Genomic DNA, 22,573 nt, shown 5'->3' with positions numbered 1-22,573 from the left:
AAATCCAGTCTGTTTGGCTCCAGCGGGTAGCCATATTAGCAGGACAGTGTCCAACCACATTCGGAAGCCATACCAAAAGATGTGTGGCAAGCAAAACAGCCCGGACAGCAATGCTCCTCTATTAGATACTTGCAAAAATGATATGATATTCGCGGGTTGAAGCTATCCCGAACTTCGAAATACGCCCTCTGTCGATAATTTCTTCAAGGGTGTCAACGTCGTCGCGCGGAAGGTTGGGCTCTACATTACGGCAAGATCAATCATACCTAGAACTGCATTGCTCAGCGTGTAGCACTCTCGCAGTCCAGGCTGCATTGCTCGCTACAAAATTTTGGTTGCAGCTTTGTGCATGGTAGGGCAGGTCCAGTTGCGGTTAGATACCGTTATTTTAATCGGATGACACGGTGGATTTGAGTAGGTCCCTTAAAGCCGTTTCTTGCATGCATCACAGCCCCCAAACCCCAGTCCCACTCTGCTACCAACAACATGCGACTATGCGGCACGCCGCCCTTCTACCCAGGGTGTTGCTTAGGATCAGACAAACAAGCCCAACCCCTGCATGTCGTCCCAACCTCTTGACTGGTCACATTTGGATGATCCTACCGAGCATCCCGGGCTTTGCCCTCAGCCTCGTCCGGGCCGCTTTTGGGGGCGGGTTACACCCGGTTGACCGATTTAGGTAGCTAAGTCGAAGAAGCTCTCTCCTCAAATGTTACCGAGTACTAAAGAGTGACGGTGTCCATCATGGACGTGTTTTGGAGGCTCTCAAGGACTCCAGTTCGGCCGGCCTACCTCTACTCGCCAGGATGAAAGCCTCTTCTCTCCTTTCCGCCCTTGTCTGGTCAGCGGGCTTCGCTGCTGCGTCTATTGCTCCACAACCCGAAGTTGCAGTCCGGACACGCAACCTCCCCGGCACCTCAACCGAGGGGACAGTCCGAGAGATCCATCGCCGTGTTGCTTCGATCCTCCGCAGAAACGAGCCCCTCCGGAACAGTACAAGCATCGACAAGAGCTGGGAAGAAGCACCTCTATTCTCCTAGTAAGTTACGACATCACGGGGCATTGCAAACGGGCGTGATCCTCTAATGCTTTCCAGCACCCACGAATTTGACACGGGAAATGAGAACCTCACGGCCGAGGTGGGTATCGAAGTACGATGCGTCACCTGCTACATCAGAGCCGACGCTACTGCAGAGTTGTCGATCACAGGCGACTTTGACGCGGGGGAGATGATCCGAAACGTCACGGAGCAGATCGGGGACGAGGTTGAGAGCATGACCGAAACGGCGGTTGCAAGTGTCCGGGATTTCTTTGGAGATGTCATATCGGCAGTATTCGGTCCCGACGACTTGGACGACCTCAGCTTTGACAACTTTACCATTGACCTCGATTTTGACATCGACATGCCACCCCTTCCGGACATCCAATTCACGTTCCAAATCGACTACCTGGACCTATACATGCTCATTGGCACTAAAATCACGGGAGCTACGACATTGACCATTCCCTTGTTCAAATCCCAGACCCCACTGGGTTATGGCGTCTCGGAAGATTTGGAGATCGGCGTCTTCGCGACTATGGACCTGATTCTCAGCGTGGAGGGAGAGATCGACTTCACGACGGGCATCCATCTCGCTATAGAAGATCCCGCGGGTTTTCACATCGCCCTCTTCAGCAGCAACGTTTCCGATATTATCTTGTAACTCTCTCTGTTCACCCCTAGTTTCTGGCCCCCGGGCTCTCTCGCTAACATTGTTCTCCCCCCTTGCTAGCAACGGCGCCAGATTCGAGTTCCTCCCCGTCACCGTCACCACCGCCAACGCGGTTCTCAAAGCCATCCTCCGCGTCGGTATGCACGCCGGCCTTTCCGTCGGCACCCCGAGCGTATTCGAGGATATCCTTGATGTCGGAGCCGGCATGGAAATGGGCGTCTTTGCCCATCTCGCCGAGTTTGTGACCAACGTGACGGCCGGCGCCGACCTCGAGGAAGAGGAGAACTGCCGGCTGAAGCTCGTCGAGGAGTACACGCTGGGGCTGGGCGCCGCAGCGGGCGCTACCGTCGAGGCGCTCGGCGAGACGTGGGGGCCGCAGCCCTCCTTTACCATCCCCATCTTCTACACCACCCTGCTCGACGCCTGCGCCGGCACGGTGACGCCCTCTCCCACGCCCACCGCCACCCCGCCGCCGATCGAGGGCCGGCAAGACGCCGACCTGGAAACCGTCACCCTCACCACGGTCGAGAAGCTCTCCGCCGTGGGCTGCGCCTCGCCGGGCGTTCCCCTCTGCCCCGTGCACCTGCAGACCACTTCGGTCAGGACTACGACCAGGACGCTGGTCACTGCCGTCGCGCCCGGAGAGGAGCCGACATTCCCGGCTTCGGTCGTCCTCAGCGTTGCCAGTCCGATCCCCTTTGGCGACGGGGTCCGGGCAGTGAGCGCTACGTCCGGCTCGCCGGTCAGCTTTATCCCGCCGCCGCCGCCCGAGACGAGCAGGCCCGCCCCGGGAGGTGGCAACGGTGATGATGATGATGACGACGACCAAGACTCGGTGGATGAGTTCCTCAATGGTCAGACTGGCGGCGTGGATAACAAGCTCATTATCGGCCTGAGTGTCGGGCTGGGCGTGCCCTTCTTGATTGCCGTTGCTGTGCTTATTTGGTAAGTCGGCCCGGCGCCGTCCGCTTTGCTGTTGAACAATTGGCTAACGGGATGTGAAACAGGTTCTTGGTGAAGCGGCACAGGTATGCGCCTGTCCCTAAGAAAGACGGGATGCCATTCGATAGTAGCGAGTATCAGAGCCCGATGGCTGCTACTGAGGGACAAGGATTGATGAAGCCTGGCGCGGCTCGTTGAGATTCATACGTGCAGTGGGCCGCTGGCACGTCTGAGGTTGCGGTTTACGATGAGTCGTTCATGATGGATAGTTGTTTAATCTCTTTGCGTTGTTACGTTTTCATATACCCCTCTTCTGAGTTTGTTGAATAGATCAAAATGCACATTGCCAGGCCTATGATCAGGACCTCGGATGGACCGCAATCGGTGATAAGTACCTACTCTCGTCACTTGACTCACTTTACCTACTGTACGTGATCTGCGTGACGTTTGCCAGACCGAATTGGATCTATCACCAACTCTCTAATTAGTTCTGGGAACCGCAGTTGAACGCCATTCCTCAACAGTCATCCCTACGGAAAACCCAGTTTGAAAGCCTCCATTGATTGCGGCAAATTCTTGATGTAGCATCACGCAGGGTGTGCATCAACCTGTTACCTCAGTTGTTTCGTCCTTGTCAGCGCTCATCTTTGGATGCCGCCGCTGCATCCTAGACTACCACGCGACCTAGCGAGAGAGCTTTAAGACCCTCGTATCTTGCCAGCGTATTATACGGCGGCTAAGCTCCTTCTCTTGGGAACCACCGATGCGGCCTGAGCTCGCCCATACCCCGCCGGCTAGCGCCCGGAGGACAAGGACCGGGGATCCCCACCTCACCTCAGCGTGCGGGGCCGGGGTTCAAACCAACAACCATCGCCGGGAATGGAAACAATGGCGATAAAAATCAGAATGACAAAGAAGTGATTATTAATTGTCGAAATAGGAATTAGTCGACCATGCCTGGCTCGAGCCCTTTTTTTCCCTCTCCTTTTTCGCCACCTCCTGAGCGCTTAATTAGTAAATGAGTCGGGCGCCGATGCATTGACACCGGGACCGGAGTTGCTGAAGTTCCTACAGGTTGACGCCCGAGTAGTTCGACCGCCTGTGCCGCTGACAATTAGGAAATATAAGCCCGCCGTCCGTCCTCTTTTCGCTACACCGGACTGAATTCTGGGACTACGCGATTCATCATCCCTGTGCCGGTTATAACAATTAGTACTAATTGAAAATTTGAAACCGCCCGAGATATCGTCATATTCTCAAGATCCCATCCCCGTCCCTATCGGCCAATCCCGCGATAATCTCTGAAATGGCATCCAACCTCGATGCAGCCAATCTTTTCCGCGTTGACGGTATGGTGGCCGTCATTACAGGCGGCGGCACCGGTCAGCCATCCCCTACCAAACCCCGGCGGGTAGCACGCGGCACCGTCCCCTCCCCTCATCCCACTCACCCTTGTCACAGGTATCGGCCTAATCATGGCCCGCGCCCTTGCCACCAACGGCGCTAAAAAGGTCTACATCCTAGGCCGCCGCCAAGAGGTGCTCGTCAATGCGGCAAACGAGTTCCCCTCGGTGCTGGTCCCCGTCCAGTGCGACGTGACCTCCAAGGAGTCCCTGCAGGCCGCGGTCGACAAGGTCACGGCCGAGGTGGGATACATCAACCTGCTGGTGGCCAACTCGGGCGTCCTGGGTCCGCGCGCGGCCTGGAACCCGGACCTGAGCGTGTCCGAGGTACGCGCCCGGATGTTTGACCAGGCGGTCATGGAGCAGATGACGGAGACGATGCAAGTGAACGTGACGGGCGCCTTCTTCACCATGGTGGCCTTCCTCGAGCTGCTCGACGCCGGGAACAAGATGGCGCTCAAGGGAGGCTTCGGCGCCCCGATCAAGGCCGGCAGCGACGTCCCCTCGATCCAGAGCCAGGTCATCGTCACCAGCAGCATCGCCGCGTTCAGCCGCATGCCCATGTCAGCCCCGTCGTATGCGGCAAGCAAGGCGGCCATACTCCACCTGACCAAGCAGGCCAGCTCAAATTTGGCAAAGTATGGGATCCGGGCGAATGCGTTGGCGCCGGGATGTAAGTGTCTCGTCGTAAAGCCCCGGTCAAATGAGCTCAGTTTTACATTATGTTCTAGTGTTTCCCTCGGATATTGCTCAAGGTCTTATCGGAAACCGAGACCCAGGCACAGAGGCCTTCGAAGATAGGCTATTTATCCCTGCTCGTCGCTTTGGCAGTGAGGAGGAGATGGCCGGTACCGTGCTGTACCTGGCCAGCCGCCCAGGAGCCTACTGTAACGGTATGGTGCTGTTGAACGACGGTGGACGGCTTGGAGTGATGCTATCGTCTTACTAAGTAATAGCTGAGACCAATATTTGCCGCTCTGAGAGAGTCTTGCCGGCATCTACTTGGCAGCACAAAAGATTCCAAGTTCAGGATGAGCAGGTAGTTCAATGAAAATCAACCAATATAAACTAATACATCCGATTTCCGCGCCTGACGCCGACCTTTCCCTGAGGTCTATTCAAAGCCTACATGCCTGCGCCGGTAGCAATTGCCTGGTCTACCGCGCCGGGCTTGTCGGCGGGTGGCAAGTTGGCCTTGGCCGGGCCGTTGATACAGACACCATCCTTGGAAAACCGGCTGCCATGGACGGGGCAGTCGAAGCTCTTCTCCGCATCGTTCCAGCAAACTACGCCTTTCAAGTGAGGGCACAGTGCGCTATATTTGTGCACGTGGCCGTTCTCGTCTTTGTAAACCGCCAGGGGTTTTCCGGTTGCCTGCTCACGGTTAGTCCCGTTCAGTCCGAGAAGCCTTTTAAATATACCCACCGGGTTCAAGACGCCTCCGCTGCCGGGCACGAGGTCTTCGATGTCGGTGATATCCGTCTGCAGGAACCGCTTGTATTGGGTATTAATCTGCAAGTCATGTGAAACCATGCTGGGAAGGCTCTTCAAGATGCTGCCCAGACGCTTGGGGCTGTACAGCGACGCCCACTTGTTCGAGACTCCATCGATCTCGTCAGCAATCAACCGCCCAGCCAACACGCCGTGCGTCAGGCCATCTCCAGAGTCGCCCGTGACAATGTAGACCTTGTCGTTGCCCTGGTTCTTGCCAATGAATGCCATGTAGTCAACCGGCTCGAAGATCTGGCCGCTCCAGCGGTAATCCACCGTACCGGCCTGAGTGAAGCGCTCCCTTGTCCAGGTCTCGAGCTCATCAAACCGCGGCAGCGTCTCCTCCTGGCCGACCTTGTGATCGCACCCGCCCACGACAAGGTAATCATCCTTATCATCGCATGCTGTCAGACGGACATACTTGTACTCCTCGGCGTTGTCATACAACAGACAGTCTTCAACACTTCCGCGGGGGACGCGCACGGCGATGCAGTAAGTGCGGTAGTACTCCAGCTCGGTGATGATGGACAGCTTCTGCAGCGGGATGCAGGTGGCCTCGACGGCGTATTCGGCCTTGATGGTGTGGCCGGATTCGGTCTTGATCTCGACCGACTTGTGGCCCATGCCGAGGAGCTCGACGCCCTTCTCGTGGACCGACATGACGCGCGTCCGGGTGTAGCACTGGAAGTTGGGCTGCTGCTTGAGCCAGGCCAGCACGCCGGCGAGGTACTTGGTCGGGTGGAACGTGGCTTGATTCTCGGCAATCAGCCCACCTCTCTGGTCCGGCTTCCCCGTCCAGCCGCGCACCGTCAAGTTTTCCTATTCCACGTCAGTTAAAACCCCATCGCGCTTCCGGGGAGACCCACATCGAACCTCGTCTCAATGCCGAGCCTCGCCTGCATATCCGCCTCCTCCCTCAACTCCTTCATCTCGCCCTCCCACGAGTCACTGCCCCGCCCATACTGGCTCACATCGTACGCCCTCAGCTTCCGATACTCGCACTCGATGCCGAGCTCCTTGCTCAGCTCGCCGATGCGATCCCTGGCCCACGCGTGGCTCTCAGCGGCGATGCGGGCGCCGCCCTCGCCGTGCTTCTTGGCGATCTCCAGGTAGCCGTCGTCCAGGTCGTTGGTGAGGTGGCCGCTGGTCCGGCCGGACTCGCCGCTCAGCGCGTCGCGCGCCTCGACCATGACGACGTGCTTACCGCGCGCCACGAGCTCGTACGCCGTGTGGATGCCGGCGATGCCGCAGCCGACCACGCACACGTCGGTGCTGAGGTCCTGCGCCAGCGCGGGGAACTGCGGGAGCGCCGAGTACGGCTGCTTGTGCACCCACACCGGGTCGGTGCCGCCCGAGGTGTGCATGAACTTCTCCGGGTCCGAGGGCGTCGCTGTTGTGGTTGTGGTGGACATTTTGACCGAGGGGGAGTTGGAGAGCTGGCTGTGGCACGTGTTAATTTAGGTAAGGTAAGGTACCTAGAGTGTAACGAGGCCGGCGCCGATGTACATGATAGAGCTTACCAAGTTTGTGAGAGGGGCTGAAGCCGGGATAGATGTTGGATGGCGGTGGAGTGAGATGGCCGGGAATGAGATTGTTGTCTGAAGGTCTGGATCAAGGCTCGATTTCCGAGGACCAAGTTATATGTGATGGGTGCTGGTGATGGCCGGGTTGCTGTGTAAGTGACGTCACCAATCGCAAACCGCCCGCCAGCTGTTTGCCCACCGGCGAGCTTTCTCCCCGCCAGTCTCGCTGTTTGTCGCGGAAAACTGGCCAAATATGCCATACCTGAGTTCGAGTCTCCAATAGAATTGAGGGCTCTGCGGAGGCAAGCCAAGTGCGGGGATGATGTCGCTGGGTGAGTTCGGTAAAGAAACTGTCAACAGAAGGCTCAGGCGCTCTCGGAGCGGCCTTGAGGCTGGTTTTACTGGTATTACTGCTTGCGGCTGCAACTAGTCGGTTTTACTGGTACAATTTCCTCGAGGCTGTTAAATAAATGCCCAGACCCACTCTCTGGTTCCATGACGACATAATGTCGCTCTCAGGGCCATTCGGCGGGGAAATCAGCGAACTGGATGTTTCGGTTCTTTTGTTGGATTGGATCTTGTCCCCGCTGCATCACTCAGGTACTGTACTGTCCATCTAAACGACGCAGATGTCCACCCTCCAAACAACACCGGGTGCTCATGCCTTGCGGCTGTAATAAGTACCGCAACAACCAAGTCGTGCTCTCATTGTCTCCTCAGCACGGCCCGCCCAGTCCACAAAATCCAGTTCAGATGGATTGATTAGATAAGTTATCCGTAGTCTCGATTGTCGATGAACATTTCATGAACTTCACAGCACCATAGAAAGAAAGAAAATGAGGAATTGAAGGAGGAGGAGGGAGCGAGGGCCAACTGCATCGCTCGCGTAAGGTTCCCTGCGGAGCAACTTCCAGACCCTCGCAACTTAAATGCCACAGCTGCCCCCCCACTCCCCCCAACACAAACATAAGCCAGAAAAGAGGCCATTAGCTATGAAGGGGATGGTTCGGCCTTGACAGAGGTGTATCTCGAGAATTGTGGGATATGCTTCGGTGGGGTAACTTGGCGATCTTTTTTGAAATCAACTTTATATACAGCCACTCTACACATGTACTACCTCCGCCTCCATATTAAGGTTATAACATCTTTTTTGAATCTGGGATATAGCGCAATGGGCCTCTGTTGGAAGGAGTTGCGGGGATCATATGGATTTGTTCTTGTCATGAAACAACAAAACCCGCTCTTTGATAATGACCCTGAGGCACAGGACTAAAAATCCGAATGTATAATCCAATAAGTGCCGCACCTTCGTCAAATGTTTCGCCCATCTTACTATAAATAGGCCCAGTTCTAGTACTGTACATAAACATCCATGTCATTGCGTAAAGATAGGATTCGAATTTTTCTCGATATAGTGATTCGAATCGAATGTCTACAAGATCCTAAGCAGGCATTATACACCATTATGCAATTGCCTCGTTATGTAAGCGACACAGCACCTGACAAGTCCCGTTTTTGGTGATTAAGTGTTGCCGCATTTGCGTGCCTGCTCATAACGCGTTCCGATGACCAACAGTCCTTGAAAATCCCGGCCGGTTCATTCAACCAGAGAGAGAGCATGCTGACGGGGGCGACTTTTGGTTTCAATTAGATTAGAAATGTCTCTATAGTGGCATTGAGATCCGGGGAAGAACTGTACCTTCCGTCTCCTTCTTCACTTGGTCTTCACACCCAGCCCCACAGTTGCTGGGTTGGTGGACTTGTGGGCGCACGTTGTCCATTCCACTCGATAAGGATCAAGCTCTTAGCGACGGTAGCAACGTTGGTTGTGTTTGCGAAACTTGGAATATTTGTATTTAAGCTCGTTGTTATTGTCTTCCTGGAGTTTGACGTGGGAATTCTCTTATATACCACGTCAAGGTACCCGTATCGAGATAGTCTAATAACTGATAAAAGTGCCTAAACTTGGCAACGCATGGATGAGCATCACGTCGCCCCGTCGCTGCCGGCAACAGCCCGACGGAGAATGGCATCTGGGACTCTTGCCCCGTGTCGCTGGATATCATGATACGCCAGCCCCTGCTGGTGCCAATTTCACCACCAGACACCAATTGGCGTAAACGTCCTGGCGCTAGTTGTTGCGTGTCATATGCGCCATTCCCGCAACTGTCGAGATTATCCACTAATTATCCATTGGGACCTCTTGCACCATTCTTACCAGGTACGAATAACCGACAATGTGTCACCGCCACGGCGGAACTTTCACGATACATGTCATATGCCTACGGCATGTCCAATGTCGCCAATTGTCACTCGACAGTTGCCGACGCCATGACGTATTTCTAACAATGGGGCCGAGGACTTGTGTCCGGACATTGGAAGGGCCATCAAGGAGCTCCGTGGGCACTTAATGGCATCGCAGGACCTCGCGGGACTTGGCAGCATCTGGCAGGACCTCGCGGGACCTGGCGGGACCTCACGGGACATGGCGGGACCCCGCGGGACCTCGTTGGTGGCGTCCACAACGGTTCTCCCAAATCTTGGAACCTGCAGCTAGAACTGTCCGCGAACCATGACAGACACTGTGTACTGCTAGCACCGCAGAGGTAAAAAGGGGGCAATTGAACTCGAGGAAGATACTTGCCTACCCGTCATTTGTCGTTTCGCGTGGTCAGTGATGGCCCTCAGTGGTGTTCTCATAATCCTGGATTTTCAACCATAACTACCTACCTTAATTAAGTGCTTATCTTGCCAGGTGGGCATTTACCGTCAATAGCTTGTGGGCTCAGCAATTCATTTGCTGCACTGTGTCAGCTCTTGGCGCTGAGAGGCGTCTCAGGAGACAAAATACTAGTTAATAAAGGATTCGGTCGCTCCAAAATGCGAACCATTATTTACACTTTGCATCGTTGCCTACTTTTCGTCTCTGACGCCTCGCGCGGCTGCGGCACTTGTTGGGGCTGCACTTCGCTCCTTTAGTTGTCCTATAATGCCCCGAGACTGGCGCCAGCCTGTCAAGATGCCTTCCACACAAGATTCCAAAGAGTTCCTCATCGACAAATGCCGCTCCAAGTACTCCTGGGCAGCCGGCGTCGCGCGCGGAACCCCATCTGCAATTGAGCGGCATCGCAGAGACCTGGAAACTGCATTTGCCGAGATCAACGGCTTGATGGCCGGTCTGCACTACCAGGACAAACTCGAAAGCGAAACTCCAGCAGCCCGTGCAGATTCTACTTCTCCTAGCACTCAATTGCCATATCCAGCAAGCCAAGAAGCGCACGGGACGGCATACCCAATCTCCTTGCCTCCCCAGGAATACCAGTTCGATAGCCTGGACAAGGATTTGAGCAATCTGCTTGAAGACTCTCGCCAGGACCCCAGCTCCGCGCCCGAGCCCAACCCCGACATGGAACATCAACCCTTGGGGTCGCAGTGGGCCGCCATCCGTTGCCTCAGGGAGGAGACAGTGTACCACCACAAACGGTTCCAGCGTCTGGCGAGGACCATGGAAAACCCCCTCATCGCCAAGCTGTTGGACATTTACCCAGACGCCCAGAGCGTTCGCAGCAAAGGCGCTCAGTTATTCAAGGATATACTAGAGGGCTTCCGACCCCGAGACCTATCGCTCGTCTTCGCTTTTTCGAGCTTCTCCTACGCCACCGCACAGCTCCTCTACAAGAGAGGTAAAATCGACAAGAGCTACATCCTTGCTGGCTTGAGGGATTGGCGGGACTCGATCTCGGATGTGAGGGAGAGAGAAGCTTTTAACCTTCTTTCTCGAGAGCTATGGCCCGAAGCAAAGGACCATCTCCACTTCATCCCCGTCCCTATCCGGCCGAACGGCCCGGTGCTTGCTCCGGTCGTGGCCGGGGTTACTCCTGCTAGATCCACGCAATTTTCCATGCCAGAATTCGCAACCTTTCCACTGAGCGAACAATCCGCACACGAGACCATAGACATGTCCTGTTTCCAAAACGCCCCCTTCCATTCCGAGCCGGGTGGTCGTATTCTTCCCGATCTTTCCCCGAACGTCGTCGATCTAATGAAGATATCGCACGAAGATATAGATTTTGCCGCCATCAATTCACTAGACAACCAAACCTATTCGAATCATCCAGCATCTACGAGCTGGTTGTCATTGACCGGTCTATGCCCTCCGAGTCTTCTCCCACCCACTGATGCAGCAGCTAACGCCTCAGGAGGGGGAGGAGAAGGAGAACAGCGCCAACCAATCGACGAGGTGCCGAAGGCGTTGGCGAAGCTCGAGGAGACGACAATGTTTCTCGTCATCCTCATCTTCCTCGAGGAAATCGGCGAATTGGTTTACATCCTGTCGGGCAGGAGTCTTGCGTCCAGGCGGCATAAGTTATACAAGACCGAAGAAAAGAACCAAAAGTTGTTCTACAAGTCGTCCAAGGAATCGTTTTTCGAACCCCGATACCGACGCGCGGAGCCGAATTGCGCCGCTTCGTCGGCGCTATTGTCCGTCGCTGAGAAATTCACGCAAGGCGGGCACCTGCGAAGCATCGCTGAGATAAAACATTATCTCGTCAGCGTAGCAGCTGTAAGCCCTCCACGCCCGCGAAGCAGGGCTTAGCAATAACGCACTAACGATTATCAAGGCCGTCCTCCCACCGGGAGATTCCTTTGAGCGATTCTTAGCATCCGTTCTTCATGGCATTCCTGTGTCCGCCCGACATGAAGACCTCAACCCGAACGGCAAGCGCCCACGGTCAATGGATGGGGAAAGCTCATCTCTAGAGCGAACTCAGCCTCCGAGTGATGCGCAGTTAGTTTTCCCCTGCTACTATTAGTCACCACCTTCACTGGCCGCAGGAAAAGGGTGGCCTGGATGCTGATTTTTGAACAAGGCGCAGCCGAAAGTTTCGATGCGAGAGCTGTGGCCTTACGTATCGGAATCGCAGTGCCCTCAGGAAGCACCAGATCCAGGTCCATGTGAAGCCGCCGCCTATCCGCTGCCCCGCGTGTGATTACGGGAATGCGCGACGCGACCGGGTACGGTCTCACTTTCGCACGAAGCACCCTGCTCTAGAACTTCCAGAGAAGCTGCAGGAAAGAGGGCGATCTTCTTCTCTACTGAGCACCGGCTGAGAGGGTCAAAAGGTGCAATCGGGCCAGAGGACTGTTGGCTGCCGCAACCCAAGCCAACGGCTGGTAACGGCACAAAGTGGGACATGATTTGATCAATTGTATTAAATGGTTTCTATAAATCAAGGCACAAAACAATGGTTGTTGGGACCCGAGCCAGCATCGAGAATTGAGCCAAACGCTAACCTTGAGCCGTCAAAGCGTGATGAAGATGATGGCCAACAAATGATAGACGAGCAAAGCAACCCCATTTGAATCCTCCACGTTCCCATCTAATCAAGGTGCTCAGGGTCCAGCGTTGCGGACTTCACGCTTTCGATCCGCCGTAGACGTCGGTGGTATTGTTCTAACGCATTGGATTAGGTGCAGAGCTTGTGGGTGAAGTGGGATAGAAGATGGTGGATAGGACCAAATCGCCGGCATGTGCGAACATGAGATAAGGTTGCCCACAAGGCATTTCCTTAGGGTTCAGTTACCAAAGGCCCGTTCTCCTTAGTCTCAGTCCGTCTCTTTCCTATGCGCTAAGGGTCGATGCTCGGGCACCAGGCTTTTCTCTGAGCCCAGGGAATTTTGATCTGTCCGTCTTCTGGTATCTCATTCCCAATTTTCTCGTCAACCTTAGGCGTGTGCCTGAACCGGCGAAACCCACCGCTCGCGATCCCAGACCAATCCCCTCCGCGTCGCGAATTTCGTCGATATGGGTAATTGCTCTCGTTTCCTCCCCACCGCTTCCACTCGTTACCTAGTATTCGCCCAGCGTACTAACACTCTAGGATGGCCATGCAGCAACAAATTTCAACGTCCCCACGGTCAAGATGGCCGCGGATATTACCGTGTTCCCGGATTCAGATTCTTCAACCCCAGACATCGAGAAATTAGATGATGTCCGAGAAACCTACAATGGGCTCGTCCTCCCAACTGAAGAGGAGAAGTCAACGCTCCGCCGCGTCGCTGGCAGGATGCCCGCCACCTGCTACTACCTCTGCGCGGTGGAGTTCGCCGAACGGGCATCATACTACGGTTGCTTCCAGGTCTACAAGAACTTCATCCGCGCGCCGCTTCCCCCCGATGGCAACGGGGCTGGTGCAACCGCACCTGGGTCGCAATACACTGTCGGCGCGCTTGGCAAGGGCTCTGTGGTGGCGACCGCCATGACCGAGGCGTTCAAGTTCCTCGCCTACGCCTTGCCCATACTGTTTGGCTGGTTGGCCGATACCAAGTACGGCCGGTTCAAGATGATTTGCTGGGGTGTTGCTGTCTGCGGTGTCGCGCACGTCATCATGATCATCGTGGCACTCCCGCCCGTGTTGAAGTCCGGGCACGCCATCGGGCCCTTCGCGCTCTCACTGTATATGCTTGCAATTGGTGCTTGTAAGTGTACCCGCGAGGCTGCCGGTGTTTGTTAAGGCCTGTTAACTGATAATTCTGTTACAAAGCCCAGTTCAAGCCGAATATTTCGCCAACGGTAATGGACCAAAGCCCGCACAAAGTTGCCCACGTCATTGAGAAGGACGGCGAGAAGGTCATTGTCGACCCTGAAGAGTCGCTCAACGGCGTCATGCTGTGGTTCTACCTCTTGATCGACATCGGGGCTTGCTTCGGCATCCCCACCACATACCTCGCCAAGATTGTCGGCTACTGGGCCGCCTACCTCATCCCCACCATCCTGTACTTCATGCTGCCGCCTCTGCTTTGGTACCTCAACCCCAGACTCGTCAAGCAACCGCCCGGCGGCTCGGACCTCGGCAACGTCTTCAAAGTGCTGGGCGACTGCCTCCGGCACGGCGGTATCAGGAGCATCAGCCGCAAGGGTTCTGGGAGCACGGCAAACCGAGCGTGCGCGCCGCGGCGGGCAGCACCAAGGCATACGGTTACGACGACCAGTTCGTCGAGGATGTGCGCCGGACTTTCCAGGCGTGCGGCATCTTCCTCTTCCAGCCCATCTTCTACATCAACGACGGCGGTCTCGGCGCCGCGGCGAATGCTCTCACCGCGGGCATGCGCACGAACGGGCTGCCCAACGACCTGCTCGACAACCTCAATTCGGTTAGCATCGTCATCAGTAAGTCCCCTCTCGCCCCGATCCCCGCCTCGTTCCATCTTTACTAACCGCCAACCCCAGCGGTGCCCATCATGAACCACGTCATCTACCCGTTCCTCCGGCGGCGCAACATCCGCTGGGGCGCCATCGCCCGGATGACCTTCGGCTTCGGGCTGTGCACCGTCGGCTCGATGGGCTTCTCCATCCTGCAGTACCACGTCTACAAGACGTCGCCGTGCGGGTACGGCGCCACGACCTGCGCCGAGACGCTGCCCGAGGGCGCGGACACGCTCTCGGCCGTCTCGTATGCGTACTACGCCATCCCCATCGTCCTCACGGCCGTCTCGGAGATCTTTGTCAACGTCACCTCGTACGGCATCGCGTACAGCCGGTCGCCCAAGAACATGAAGGGTTTGGTGTCGTCGCCCAGCCTGTTCACGACGGCGATCGCCGCCGCCATCGCCCTGGCCACGGCGCCCGCCATACGGGACCCGTTCCTGATCTAGGCGTTTGCCGGGCCGACCATGGTGGGCGCCGTGCTGACGGTGGCGTTCTGGTTTACGTTTAGGCATATTGATCGTGAGGAGTTTGTGAGCAACACCGAGGTGGAGGATTTTGAGCTGACGAATGAGTAAGGCAAGGGTAAGCATAAGGAGAAGGCGGAGGGCGGCGAAAAGTAGAGGCTCGGATAGGGTTAGAAGGTCTCGAATATTAGCTAGTCAGACCGAGTTCAGGAGGCGAATCAGGTGCATGTAACTTGGGGGGGTTCTAAGGGTAGTAGAGCTCTAAGACACTAGAAGCATGGAGTGAGATTGAGGCTCAGGGCGTGCCTCTCTACCTTGCGCTACCGATGCAACCTTAGGGTCCCTTAGTGGGAAGCAGCACTGCGATCCTGTTCGCCACATCGGACTACACTCGAAGTTTCGGATCACGCTAATCCGATGCTCATCACACGAAAACCTTGTCATCGACTAGACGCCTGGAGAAGGAGCGGGTTTAAAGCATGGCAAACATCATAAGCTCAGATGCAGGCTGCTACGGTATTGGTTGTATTCCGACATGATGGATTTTGGGAATTTAATTCAAGAGTACAGTGAAAACACAACCCCGTTCGTTAGCATGGCTCAAGATTCACGGTTTTTTTTTTTTTTTTTTTTTTTTTTTAATGTTTTTTTTTGGTTGTTGTCGTTGTGTTGTTGTATTCAATGTAAAGTAACGGTAATGTAGAAACCCTAGATTAACAAACATGGATGTTGTTGTATTAATGGATTAGTGAAAGCGTTCTTTCGCGATACAGCTTCAGAGGCTGGTTCCTTGGTTCGGCGCGCGATTCGACGCGTGACACGAGTCAGGCCGGCGAACAAAGACCGGCACTGCAGCGCATCAAGCCACGCCACCTAGCCACGCCAGGAAGGAATCAGTTCCGGGGGGCTGTGACTAACGGTAAATGGTATCATCTTGAGGTTTGGCATGGGCAGGTCAACAGACGGGAGCACTTCGCCGCAAAATGCTGACAGGCGCATTTCCGATGGGGGAATCCTGCGGATCCAGTACAATCTGATTGGTCCTCAGCGGTTACATTGTTGCCGCGAATAAAGTAAACAGATGTTTGCTGGCACTGCGTCGCTGGACCCAACGCCCTAGTTGGTCCCAAGCCTCCGGCAAAGCGGACTGCGCCTGGGTTGGTATTGAATTCGTCAGCAACGTGAATCCTACGCCAGGGAGGTAATTTCTGCAGCCGCGGCGCGAGAACAATGGCTCCACCAGCGTCGTTTTGGGAATTACTTTGCTGGCGGTTGGGATATAAAACTACCTGGATGTCGTCGGTCTCGTTGCCCGTTGTTCCCATCTCCATCCCAACACCAGCTCACCCAAGATACCCTACTCTCTCCTACAGACTACCAGCGGACGTGCTTTTATACCGCGGTCGATCAGGCAAAAAGAAACCCAATCCAAACCGACAAAATGCACACCTCTCAATTCCTTCCCGCCCTGCTGGCCGCCCTCCCGCTGGCCCTCGCCGAGCCGGCTCCCTTGCGGCCCATCATTACGGCCCGCCCGCTCCCCCCACATGCCCGCGGTCCCGCGGTCCGTCACATCCTCAATGCAAGGCAACAAGAACAGCTGGACGCTGCCGAGTGCGAAGAGAGCTACAGCTCCCTTGTCGATAGCCTCCCGACAGAGACGGGTGAGCTAGCGGAATGGCTCGCCACGGAGTTTCCCCCCGTCGAGGTCACGGCGTCGAGCGATCTGTTCGAACTTTGCTCGGCCGTGGGAGCCGAGATCACCCCGCCGGCTTCGCTGTCGTCCGCCTACTCGGTCCTGACCGAGGCGCAAGAGAGCTGGCTTAGCACCGCCAGCCCCGAGGCGCAGAGCCTGGCCGAGGTCTGCGAGGGCGAGTATAGCGCCATGTTCGAGCTCTTGGTGGCGACGGACGCGGAGACCTGTACCGAGATTGTGTCGGATTTGCTGGATTCTTCGGCCGAAACCACTGCAACGGACGGGCAGGGAACGCCAAACACCACTGCCAATACGACCGAACAATTCCCGCCGCCTACTGGTACCCCGCAACCAGACGGCGGTAATGACGGCAACAACAATAACAATAACAATAACAACAACAACAACAATAACACTCCCCAAACTACTAGCTCGTCGACGGGCGGCGCTGCGGGCCCGAGGGAGACTGGATTTGTTGCTGCTGCCGCAGCGGCCGCGGTTGCTGTTGTTGGTGCTGTGGCGGCGCTTTAAGAAGGAAGGTTGAGATCCGGATAGTTGCGAGATGAGATTTATGAATCGTGCCAAGACTTCCGATCTTGTTAGCCAAGGAAGTTTCAGAGCACCACACACGTGGACATTACTCAGACGAAAGAGTGGTGGGAGGAAGACTGGGAGGACTTTGAACCTGCGCTTTGTTACCGTTACCACCTCGACCATAGACAAGAACATTCCTGCATTCGCAGGTCACACTCTAATCAAATTACCGTAATGGCAGTCTAGCGCCCAGACATCTTGAGAAATGATTGCCCTGTGTGGCTTGTTGGGCTCCCTAGGCGTTCATATAACGATGCACAGGCATAGCTGCCTACCTAGACGTGTATCGAAGAACCGCTGTTTACGACGTTCTTCTCAGCGGCAAAGATAAGGCAGATACAACGCTAATGGTTACTACGCCTAAACTCAGGAAAAGCTCTCAACGGGCTATCCATACAGGCCTCATCGTCTTTTCAATGTGATCACCTTTACGTCAACTGAAGCATCACAGTTCTTCATAAAGGCCACCGTGTGCAGCAATCTAATGGTAACTTCATCTAGCCTTCTGAGAGCCCTTCTAATTGCGGGTCCAGTACTGTACGGCGTAACTGGGGCGCGTCACACGCTAAAGCTGTTACACCAAACCCAAGGATTCTCGGTTTTAACGCCGATAATTGGTATCACCTATGGTCAAGGATCACCGGTTACACAACAACTCAGCCTTAGATGGTGGCGCTCAAATGCCACAAGCCCGATACGCCAGCTCTAGGATATCATCACCTAATTACAACTGAACTCATACGCCCACCCACTCAACGTTTCAGCCACCCAACAAACATGACTGCAGTTGCTATCAAGTCGAGTTTAACGCCGGCGGCAATTGCCGACTCTACTAGACAATCGTTTAACTATGAAGTCTATGATCATGTACGCCACGTTCCCTTTGGACTATACTATTAGCTGTGTGGTTGCGGAGGAATACGAATTCGCCCAAATGCCTCGCGCGGGTGGACTACTAGATTACTGATCAACTCAGTCCACTTGCCTCTGACACATCCCTAGGAAATCTGTATAATTCCATCTTCTCTTGGCGGTTCAATGCCATCCGCCCATCTAGGATCTCGTCTCTTTTCCAAAGGAAGCTTATCTAAAATGACAGTCCGCCGCCTTTTCCACGTTATCGTGTGCCTTGTGCCGGCCTGGCGTCGCCTACGGCTTGGACTTGGGGTTGTGGCACTTGCTTGGCCGAGAGTTGGACGTAGGCCTGTTCTCAGAGCGCGCCTCCCAACTGTCCTAAGTCAAACAGAAGCGAAAATTATGTACCACGATCACCGGCCAGTTCATTTTGCCCTTATTGACATAGCCCCTAGTAACTGGTAACTGGCAACTGTCTGTGCACTGGGGAGTCATGCGCATCATGCTCAGGGGCGGGCTAGCAGACAGCAAGTCAGTCGCTGTTTCACGAGGATCAAACTCGATCTGTTCTGGGCTCTCCGAGGCGCCGGCCGCAACTTTGGGGTCGTTACGGGCTTGAAAAATAATGTCTACGGCCCCATCCCATAGCGGTCGGAGGGTACACATACCCAGGGCAACCTTGGCAACTATTTCAACTGTCCAATAACTATATACGCTAGAGAAGCCAAGCATCCCGCCGCGCTCATCATCCGGTACAACTTCATTCAGCGATCGGACATTGGCTCGAATGGCGTGAGTCCGGCATTGCTCGCAACCCGAGCACGCTGTGCGTGGCCAACGTTGGTCAAGGCTGTCATCGACGTGAATCTGATCTACGCCGGGCACCTGGCGGACTACCTCGAGACGTACACCGCGCGCTTTGAGCACTCAGAGCCGCAAACGAGCAGATCTACGGGAATGTCCCCTAATTACCCCGAGCTCTTCGACAACATTAGGTTGCTAACAATGAATCGAACAAGGTGACTTGTGGCAAGGGTATGTATACCTAGACGGCTTTTTCGCAATATATCTGAGGACATGTGACACTACCGCTCTGTGCAAGGTACACACTATCCTCACCAATACGAGCAACCAATATATTATATCCCAGCGTTGCATTCACGTCCATCTTTCTCCTTGAGGGTTACTCTACCCAGAGGGTAACCGCAATACCAGCTGATAACACTGCCACGCCGTTCCGGGACTACCCATTCTCGTGTGGGTCATGAAGCACGATATTGACACCGATTTTGCGTGCAGCGACTAACCCGGGGGAGTTGTTATAGTTTCCCAGCGTGGGGGATATCACTACGGCGCCCAAGGCGGCAATAAGAAGCGCCCGTTGAGGGCAGCGGGGAAGGGCGCCTCAACGCCTATGCCAACCATGCATTTCGCGGCGAGAGCGTGCCGCAGATGTACGGTTACGGGCGCTGAAGGCTGACGAGGAAATACGACCGCGGGGCAGATTCAACTTTTATGCTCCAATCGACAACTAGCCGGGCGCGTGTGCCCCTAGGCGTCGGCCAGGCCGCTGCTTGTTGTCAGGTTATATTCTTGCCTTTGGCCAAGTAGTTTGTAATTGGTTATCCACTCGAATCCCACGTGGTTTGACCCAGAATTCCCTTGAGACGAGAGCGCACAAGTTCACTTTCCCCCAGGACTCTCATCCTTTCCCGCAACGGGAGTATTTCCCTCCCCACCATCAGTCACTGGGCGGATCCGTCAACGGCACATAGCGCACGCCAAACAGCTTCTTCTTCTCCACCTTCCCGTCCTTATCCTTGTCCACGCACCAGATATGCTGGCTCCACCCGCCGGCGTCGTCATCCACGGGGATGAACATCCTCCCGGGGGCCTTCAGCTGCTCCAACAGCTCGGGGTGCACCTCGGCGGCGGACGCGCCGACGTGGATGGCGTCCCACTTCCTCCCCTCCTCGCCCTGCTCGACCCAGCCCTTCCTCCCGTCGCCGACGCGGAAGCGCACGCGGCCGCTGGCCAGCAGCTCGCGGCCGCGGGGCGACTTGGCCATGTTGCGCTCGCCGAGCTCCTTGAGCGGGGCGATGTGCTCGACGCCGACGACGACGGCGCCGGCGCCGGCGCCGTCCCCCACCAGCTCGGCCAGGACGTGCGTCAGGTAGCCCGAGCCCGAGCCGATGTCGAGCACGCGCGGCGCCGGGTTGGCCTCGGACGGCACCACGTACGGCAGCAGCTTCTCCACCGCCGCCGCGTGCATGTGCGGCGCCGAGATGGTCGCGTGGTGCCCGATCGGCTGCGGCGAGTCGTCGTACGGAAACGAGGGCGCGTAGTGCCCGCGGTCGACCTGCGCATCAACCGCGGCCCCACCCCGAATCAGGCCGCGCGTCAGTATTGTGTGAATGGTCCCTTTTAAATAGAAATTTGCCAAGGTGGGCTTTTATGGGGGGGAGGTTGGGGGGGGTTGGTGGAGAGGTCGTACCTTGAGGAAGGCTTCCTTCACGTCCGGGTGGGTGATGAGCTCATTGCGCCAAAGGTTTTCAATGAGATCGCGGTTGGTGGCTCCGGAGCTGCGCCAGGCCATGTTGAGGTTGAGGTTGAGGTTGCGGTGGTGACAACGGCCGACGGGTTGGGGCGGCGGCTTTGTGGTTATTAGGCTGCGGGGGTTTGCTGCGCTGGTGCCGATGAACCTGCGATGAAGGGAGTTGCTGCTCGTGCTGTAGAACCTGGGCACTAGAAACCCTCGGGGGATCCACGGAGACGGCAACTTGCAGGTAACCACAGCTGGAGCCGTGGTGAGAGTAATCTCTACATGCAATGGTAAGTACCTAAGGCAGTAGCTTGCCCAATCGAGGCAGTGTCTCTCGTGATATGTGCGCGCGACACGGTGAGCTTGCAAAACCGCGGTGGAAGACCAAAGTGAAACGAGTCCAATCTGTACTTGGTATTTTGGTTTCCGATAAAGCCACAAAGGAGGCTTTCCGTGATGGCGGGCTGACGTTGGGTGATGTCACGGCAAACCCCGGGAGGACGTCAGGATCGGCCAAACTGGAATCACCCGTCAACTGCTTCCCCGCACTGCCCCCTCTGCATGGCCCCCAAAAAGTCGGTCACAAGTTTTAACGTTATGGTATTTTTTTACAGTGCAGTACCGCCTTGTTAAGAAAGGCATGACAAGGCCAACTCAGGCCAGTAACCCGTCATGTCATACCTGACTTTGGAGTCCGGTATGTCACCGTCGAGACTTCCAAGCGCCTCAGCGGGGAACAGCCAGAACCCGATGGCCGGCTTCACAGCTTTTCCAAACGTGTCTAGTCCCTCAGCCAACACCTCTGGTTCATGTCTCTTGAACATCGCGGCCAAGTCCCGTTGCGCCGTAAACCACTTCTGCCTCTCTTCTTCCAAGAATTCGATGGCCGATTCGACATCACGGACCTCTTTCTCGAGATAGTAGATGGGTTCGTAGGCAAACAGCACGCGCTCCTTGGTCGGTCGAGCTTGGTGGATTTCCCATCGCGCCAGCAGTTCTCGCCACCACACACGCATGTGCCGCGGATCGCTGGTTGCTGTCAACACATATTGCAACTCTGCATCGATGGCGCGGGGATCGCGGTCCAGGAGGTCGAAGGATGCCGTGGCGGCCTTGACGGGCATTGCGTGGATAAAGCGAACCCCGACGCCCCAGAAATCCTGCAACGGTCCTATGATTGCGCGCCCGGCATGCGAGTGAGCCACCCAGATAATCTGCTGCAGCCGCGAGAGAGTCTCGGCGAAACTTGCTCTTGCTAGCGCATGGGGGATGTTTTCCATGGAGCGTAGGAAGTTCATGCCGTTGATGTCAAAGGCCAGGTTGACGACTCCGACATGGCGACGGTCCTTGGCCCTGAAATCGTGGAGGAAGTCGACCAGTGTGTGCTCGGCAATCCCGCCTGTATTCAGCTGCAAGAAGTCGTATTCAGGGTTGCAATATAGCGTGCCTGGGATGGTGCCCGGATAATGAAACCTCTTCTCCTCGGATGTCTGGAAATAGCATGGGATATGGACGCGGTAGAATCTGAGCGCCGCTCTTCGCGCCTCGCGATTTACGCGCAAGAGCTTGCTGTATATCGCAAGTCCCTTCACGGTAACGCTGTAGTTTCGGCCGCTGATCACATTGTTCAGCGCATTTCTGGCCGAGTACAAAGGCACCTCCTCAGAGTCGTGTTGCGGCTCAATATTCAACTCTAACAGCCGATGACGTTCGAGTGATAGCTCCCAGATGCGCACTCGAAGCTCTGTAGGTAGTTTTGGAAAAAGCCGAAATGAGAGATGCCCATCGCCGCCGTTGTAGGATAGGTTGATAATCTGCGGACGATACGACGCGGCCATTGTGAGGTTGCGCAGGTGATTCAATTGTCTGAAGGCCTAGGCGAGATCCTATATAATCAGGATATACCAGAGCGCTGTGAATGTGTAGAATGTGATTTTGAACGTAATATCTCTTCGGGCAACGGGGGAGGAACAAAACCAAGAGAAGGATTTTGAATCCTGGTTGTGCTACGCTGCGGGGACCGGCGCAAGAAATCCCACCTGGCCCCCACCCCGGGCCCCGGCCATTATCTGCGTACCGCGGGTACTGTACGGACAGTGGTGTGCGGATGTGCACATCAGTGGGCACGGTCGAAGCCCCCG

The 22,573-nt window shown here is 55.7% G+C and overlaps 7 protein-coding genes across 7 annotated transcripts; 4 read left to right on the top strand and 3 right to left on the bottom strand.

Moving 5' to 3' along the window:
* Window positions 1–806: 806 nt before the first annotated feature.
* On the top strand, window positions 807–2,852 carry MFIFM68171_07192 (Mid2 domain-containing protein; the record flags this gene model as incomplete). Its single annotated transcript, XM_071062612.1, has 4 exons — window positions 807–1,039; window positions 1,097–1,699; window positions 1,773–2,657; window positions 2,720–2,852. The coding sequence occupies 4 exons, from the start codon at window positions 807–809 to the stop codon at window positions 2,850–2,852; spliced, it is 1,854 nt and encodes a 617-aa protein (XP_070918713.1).
* Window positions 2,853–3,960: 1,108 nt separating this feature from the next.
* On the top strand, window positions 3,961–5,006 carry SAT3 (Short-chain dehydrogenase/reductase sat3; the record flags this gene model as incomplete). Its single annotated transcript, XM_071062611.1, has 3 exons — window positions 3,961–4,036; window positions 4,116–4,730; window positions 4,789–5,006. The coding sequence occupies 3 exons, from the start codon at window positions 3,961–3,963 to the stop codon at window positions 5,004–5,006; spliced, it is 909 nt and encodes a 302-aa protein (XP_070918712.1).
* Window positions 5,007–5,182: 176 nt separating this feature from the next.
* MFIFM68171_07190 (Rieske domain-containing protein) lies at window positions 5,183–6,960 on the bottom strand (the record flags this gene model as incomplete). Its single annotated transcript, XM_071062610.1, has 3 exons — window positions 5,183–5,431; window positions 5,483–6,367; window positions 6,415–6,960. The coding sequence occupies 3 exons, from the start codon at window positions 6,958–6,960 to the stop codon at window positions 5,183–5,185; spliced, it is 1,680 nt and encodes a 559-aa protein (XP_070918711.1).
* Window positions 6,961–10,090: 3,130 nt separating this feature from the next.
* On the top strand, window positions 10,091–14,727 carry PTR2_2 (peptide transporter ptr2; the record flags this gene model as incomplete). Its single annotated transcript, XM_071062609.1, has 7 exons — window positions 10,091–11,635; window positions 11,694–11,860; window positions 11,943–12,087; window positions 12,954–13,551; window positions 13,617–13,875; window positions 13,941–14,242; window positions 14,303–14,727. The coding sequence occupies 7 exons, from the start codon at window positions 10,091–10,093 to the stop codon at window positions 14,725–14,727; spliced, it is 3,441 nt and encodes a 1,146-aa protein (XP_070918710.1).
* A 1,459-nt stretch (window positions 14,728–16,186) lies between these two features.
* Window positions 16,187–16,972, top strand: MFIFM68171_07188 (uncharacterized protein; the record flags this gene model as incomplete). Its single annotated transcript, XM_071062608.1, has 1 exon — window positions 16,187–16,972. One exon carries the CDS (start codon window positions 16,187–16,189, stop codon window positions 16,970–16,972), a length of 786 nt encoding a protein of 261 aa, XP_070918709.1.
* Window positions 16,973–19,631: 2,659 nt separating this feature from the next.
* Window positions 19,632–20,486, bottom strand: MFIFM68171_07187 (Protein-beta-aspartate methyltransferase; the record flags this gene model as incomplete). Its single annotated transcript, XM_071062607.1, has 2 exons — window positions 19,632–20,249; window positions 20,385–20,486. 2 exons carry the CDS (start codon window positions 20,484–20,486, stop codon window positions 19,632–19,634), a joined length of 720 nt encoding a protein of 239 aa, XP_070918708.1.
* Window positions 20,487–21,061: 575 nt separating this feature from the next.
* Window positions 21,062–22,270, bottom strand: MFIFM68171_07186 (2EXR domain-containing protein; the record flags this gene model as incomplete). Its single annotated transcript, XM_071062606.1, has 1 exon — window positions 21,062–22,270. The coding sequence occupies one exon, from the start codon at window positions 22,268–22,270 to the stop codon at window positions 21,062–21,064; it is 1,209 nt and encodes a 402-aa protein (XP_070918707.1).
* Window positions 22,271–22,573: the final 303 nt, after the last annotated feature.

Source organism: Madurella fahalii (genome assembly GCF_045866475.1).
Source record: "Madurella fahalii IFM 68171 DNA, scaffold_4, whole genome shotgun sequence".
Taxonomy (NCBI): domain Eukaryota; kingdom Fungi; phylum Ascomycota; class Sordariomycetes; order Sordariales; genus Madurella; species Madurella fahalii.
The sequence above is the reverse complement of the archived record's forward strand: the minus strand, read 5'-3'. Positions and strand labels throughout refer to the sequence as shown.